Source organism: Orycteropus afer, unplaced genomic scaffold, assembly GCF_000298275.1.
Source record: "Orycteropus afer afer isolate SDZICR_OR568_19922 unplaced genomic scaffold, OryAfe1.0 scaffold00045, whole genome shotgun sequence".
Taxonomy (NCBI): domain Eukaryota; kingdom Metazoa; phylum Chordata; class Mammalia; order Tubulidentata; family Orycteropodidae; genus Orycteropus; species Orycteropus afer.
Genome location: NW_006921632.1, coordinates 16,318,139 through 16,323,893, shown reverse-complemented (window position 1 = coordinate 16,323,893; position 5,755 = coordinate 16,318,139). Strand labels below are relative to the sequence as shown.

The 5,755-nt window shown below is 39.4% G+C and overlaps 1 protein-coding gene across 1 annotated transcript in view; it reads left to right on the top strand.

Moving 5' to 3' along the window:
- Positions 1-167: 167 nt before the first annotated feature.
- The window catches only part of LOC103194585 (apomucin-like), a gene marked incomplete at its 5' end in the record, with an annotated part of 51,058 nt that continues 45,470 nt past the window's right edge, over positions 168-5,755 (top strand). Inside the window, 3 exons of the mRNA XM_007937989.1 lie at positions 168-242; positions 483-581; positions 1,984-2,049. Of these exons, the coding sequence (XP_007936180.1) occupies positions 168-242; positions 483-581; positions 1,984-2,049 (240 nt within the window). The remainder of the gene's footprint in view (positions 243-482; positions 582-1,983; positions 2,050-5,755) is intronic.

Below are 5,755 nucleotides of genomic sequence, written 5' to 3'. Positions count from 1 at the left end.
GGTTGTAATAAGCAGCCCAGTCATCCTTTGGACCAATCTTTTTTAAAGTGTGATTGGGGATTGGCAAGTGAGAACCACACATGGCAGTGATTTCAATAGCAGAGAGTAGCATGATCTGCTCTACTTAATCTCAGATCATTATATGTATTTATTGTTTATCTTGAAAGGGACTACCAGATCATCAGTCGGTGAAACAACTGGAGCACCAAGCAGTGAGGTGACACCATCTGAAGGCAAGCCAGGTGATTAGAAAACATCATTCAATAGCCAGGATTTTGTCTAAAATAACAGTGTTTTATCAGAACCCTGCTGATATCACTCAGTATCAACTAATCAAACACCACTCAACAATAAATATAGAACTATATAAAAATTACTAACTTTCTGAAGATTTTTATTTTTCTGGTTTCTCCAGTTCTCCCCAGAAACACTGTTTGTGTTGTCAAAATGACAATATGCTCTTTCATTTTTGTGTTTCTCAGGTGTGACCAGAGAGCCTGTTTCAACTACCACTAGGACTGGCAGTAGAAGCACAGCAAAGCTATTATTCCGTGGCTACAGCACAGCTGGGAAGCCAGCAGGCAAGGCTCAGGACCCTGGGTGCTCTGGTGGTGATGCAACATAAGCTCAACTGAGATCTCAAATTCTTATGAGGAGTCTGAGTTAATTAACCAGGGCTATGGCTTTAATGGGGAGCTCTGGTAGCATAGTGGCTAAAGCACTTGACTGCTAACCAGAAGGCTGGAAGTTCATACCCACCAGCCACTCCTCAAACTCTTGTGAGGAGTCTGAGTGAATTAACCAGGGCTATGGCTTTAATGGGGAGCTCTGGTAGCATAGTGGCTAAAGCACTTGACTGCTAACCAGAAGGCTGGTGGTTCAAACCCACCAGCCACTCCTCGGAAGGAAGGTTGGGCAATCCTACTTCCGTAGTGATACTGCCTCGGAAACCCAAGGAGCGGTCGCTATGAGTCGGGGCCGACTCGACGGCACATAACAAGAACAACAACAACATGGCTTTAATGAGGAAGCTAAAGCTTTAATGAGGGGGTGATAGCTTTAATGAGGAGTCTTGATGGCATGGTAGTTAAGTGTTCAGCTACTAAGCAAAAGGTAAGAAGTTCAAACCCACCAGCTACTTTGTGGGAGAAAGATGTACCAGTCTGGAATCTCTTGTAAAGAGTCCAGCTTTAGAAAACTTATGGGGAAAGTTCTACTTTGTCCTGTATGGTCACTATGAATTAGAATCAATTCACCACCAACGGGTTTGGCTGCTAACAAAAAGTGTTGTGGTCAGAGTCCACAAAACACACCTCAGAGTAAAGACCTGGTGATCCACTTCTGAAAAATCAGCCTCTGAAAACCTTTTACTCTGACACACACATGGGGTCGCCATGACTTGGAATCAATGTGATGGCAGCTGGAAATGGCTTTAATGGTATAGTTTTAGGCATTTGTTCATGGGAAATTTAATTCTTAGGTTTTCGCATAATCCCCACAAATACATCCTGAATTTTTCCAAAGAGTATGTTTTCCTAAGCATCTATGAATACTGGGTTGCCAGATAAAATACAAGGTATGAGTTCAATTAGAATTTCACATAAACCACAAACCCACTGATTTTGTGTCAATTCTGACATATAGCAACCACACAGGACAGAGTACTACTTTGTTCATAGTTTCCAAAGCTGTAAATCTTTATGGAAGAGACTGCCTCACTTTCCTTCTGTGGACCAGCTGGTGGGTTTGAACTGCTGACCTTTGATGAGGAGGCAAATGCCTTAACCACTACATCACCAGAGTTTGTGAATTTCATATAAGTAAGAAGAAATATATTTTAATATAAGTGTGACCCATGCTATAATTGGGACATAGTTGCTCATTGTTTATCTGGAATTCAAATTTAACTGGATGTCTTCTCTTTTTATCTGCTACATTGACAAACCTCAGTATAGTCTGAGCAGCTTTGCTCTTTTCAATTAGGAACAACTGGAGGAGAAAATGCAGCCACCACTGAAGCCGCTGGTGAAAACACTCCTGGAGCATCAGGTACTGAACAAGCATAACCAGCACTGAATCCAACAGTGCAAATGTGATTTCTTTTCTTAATATTTTGTCAAAGATGAAGTTTCCTGGGAAATTTATTTTTTATTATTATTTGTGTAAAGTCAAAACTGCAGAAGATCAGAAATCTATCAAGGAATATTTTGTATGTAACATGGGTACTCCAGAGGATGTGAGAGGAAAAGAGTAAGGCACTTGTGAATTTAAAAAAAAAAAAAAATCTTAAAGGGTAAAAAATAATGTTTGTATACATGTCAAAGGCAAACAACCACACAAAGCAGAAGATAATTATAATCAGAGTCAAGTATTGAACTAGAAATTCTAGAGGCAATTTCTAATAAGAAGAGCACTGATTAGGTGAGGGTGAAAAACCACAGAACTATTATACTTTTAAATGATATGGTATTGTAATCAGGGCAATATCAGCTATATTTTTATTTCCTAAATCTGAAAAATCTATATTCCTTATCTTGAGCAAAAAACTCAAAACACGAGTAAGCTGAGTGAAATATTAGAGATATGTTCATTTTCCAAGTGGAATTGAGTAATATTTAAGCTGAAAGAACTAGTGAGACAAATTGTTAAAGATAACCTATCAAGAAAATGGTGAAGGCCTAAATTAGAATCTCTGTACATCTCCTTCTATAAACCACAAAGATTAACAAAAAATCTTACCATATAAACAGGGGACAGAGAATATTAAGATCTCATTGATTAAGAAAGATGGTTCTGAGTACCACCATGGACCTAAGATTCAAGTAAAGACCCTTTAGAATAAAAGAATGCATTTAATGCCTATATTTAATGTTACTATTTCATACCTAATAATGGCTGAACATAGAGACCATCAATTAGTTTGACCCTCAGAAGGAAAGGACTAAATCTTAATAGAAAATGTTGAGAAAAGATTTGAGAACTGGTGTGTCAGTGTACTGGCAAATGTGGAATTGAAAGAATATTGGAAGCATAGTGCTTAAGGCATGTGACTGCTAACCACAAGTCTAGTGGTTCAAACCCACCAGCCACTCCTCAGAACGAAGGTTGGACAAACTACTTCCATAGTGAAACCACCTCAGAAACCCAATTAGGGGTTGCTATGAGTCTGGTCTGACTCCACAGCACATAACAACATATGGAATGAAAAGTACTTTCATGGTAGGTGAATGCATCATCCCCAAAAGTTTCAAGATCTATCCTGAAATACAATGCTGTCAGTGATAGGGTGATTTCCATATACCTAAGAGGAAAATCCAGCCACTCCTTGGAAGGAAGGTTGGGCAATCCTACTCCCATAGTGATACTGCCCCTCGGAAACCCAAGGAGGGGTCGCTATGAGTTGGGTTTGACTCGACGGCATATAACAACAACAACAAGAGGAAAATCAGTTAAAACTACTATTATTCAAATTTACGCACCAACCACTGAAGCCAAAGATGAAGATATTGAAGATTTTTAGCAACATCCACAGCTGGAAATTGACCGAACATGTAATTAAGATGCATTGGTAATTATTCATGATTAGAATGTGAAAGTTGGAAATAAACTAGAAGTATCACTAGTTGGAAAATACGGCGTTGGTGAAATAAATGATGCTGGAGATCACATGATAAAATTTTGCAGGACCAGTGACTCATTCATTGCAAATACCTTTTTTCACCAACATAAATAATGACTATACACATGGACCTCACAATATGAAATGCACAAAAATCAAAATGACTACATCTGTGGAAAGAGGTGATGCTGAAGCTCAATATCATCAGGCAGAATAAGGCCAAGATCTGACAGTGGAACAGACCATCAATTGCCCATATGCACATTCAAGTTGATGCAGAAAAAAATTAAAACAAGGCCATGAGAGCCAAAATATGACTTTGAGTATATCCTACCTGAATTTCAAGACCATCTGAAGAATAGATTTATTTCATGCATTAAACACCAATGACTGATGATCAGACAAATTGTGGGGTGACATCAAGACATCATACATGAGGAAAGAAAAGTGTCCTTAAAAAGACAGGAAAGGAAGAAAAGACCAAATGGATGTCAGAAGAGATCCTGAAACTTGCTCTTGAATGGGGAGTAGATAAAGTAAATGGAATAACTGATGAAATAAAGGAGATAACCAGAAGATCTCAAAAGATGGCTCAAGAAGACAAAACCAAGTACTGAGATGTGCAAAGACCTGGAATAAGAAAACCAAAAGGGAAGAACTTGCTCAGCATTTTTCAAGCTTGAAGAACTGAAGAAAAAATTCAAACCTTAAGTTGGTATCAAAAGAATATGGAAAGAATACACAGAATCACTGCACCAAAAAAGAATTGGTCCAAGTCCAATCATTTCAGGAGAAAGCATATGATCAAGAACCAATGGTCCTAAGGAAGAAGTCCAAGCTGCACTGATGGAATGGGCATAAAACAAGAATCCAAGAATTGATGGGAAACCTATTGGGAAGTTTCAACACATGGATTCAATAGGTTTCCAGAAATTTGGAAGACAGCTAGCTACCTGGCCAACTGCCTAGAAGACATCCATATTTGTGTCCATTCCAAAGAAAGGTGATTCAAAAGAATGCAGATATTTTTGGATAATATAACTAATATCACATGCAAGTAAAATTTTGCTGAAGAAATTTCAACAATGGTTGCAACAGTGTGATGACAGGGAACTACATGAAATTTAAGCCAGATTCAGAGAGGGCATGGAATGAGGAATATTACTGCTGACGTCAGATGGATGGATCTTGGTTGAAAGCAAAGAATACCAGAAATAGGGCCCTATGGGATGGCCTCAGGCCTAAGGCAGTCACCTGCCACACCCAAGGCTGGTGGTTCAAACCCATCAGCTCCTCCCACCAGGTAGCCGGGCCCGTCTCTTTAGGAGCTCTGATAGCATAGTGCCTAAGGTATTTGACTACTAACCAGAAGGTTGGTGGTTCCAACCCACCAGCCACTTCTCGGAAGGGAGGTTGGGCAATCTACTTCCCTAGTGATACCACCTCTGAAACCCAAGGAGAAATCGTTATGAGTTGGATCCGACTCGATGGCAGTGGATAGACCAGAAATAGGTTTACCTGTGTTTCAGGTTCTATGCAGTCATTCAACTGTGTGGATCATAACAAATTATGGATAATATTGGGAAGAATGGGAATTCCAGAGCATTTAAATTGCTCATGAGGAAGGTGTACATAGACTAAGAGGCAGTCATTCCAAGAGAACCAGGGGATGTTGCATGGTTGAAAATCAGGAAAGGTGTGTGTCAGGGTTGTATTATTTCACCATACTTATCCAATCTGTGTGCTGAGCAAAAAATCCAAGAGATATGAAGAAGAATGTGGCATCAGGATTGGAGGAAGCTCATTACCTGAGATATGGAGATGACACAACCCTGCTTGCTGACTGTGAAGATGACCTGAAGATCTTATTGATGAAGGTCAAAGACTATAGCCTTCAGAATGGATTATATATTAACATGATGAAACAAAAATCCTCACAACTAGATCAATAAGAAACATCATGATAAATGGAGAAAAATGAAAGTTGTCAGGAATTTCATTTTACTTGGATCCATAGTCAATGCCCATGGAAGCTGTTGTTGTTGTTGTTGTTGTTTGCTGTCGAGTCGGCCCCGACTCATAGCGACCCCTCCTTGGGTTTCCGAGGCAGTATTACTACGGAAGTAGGATTGCCCA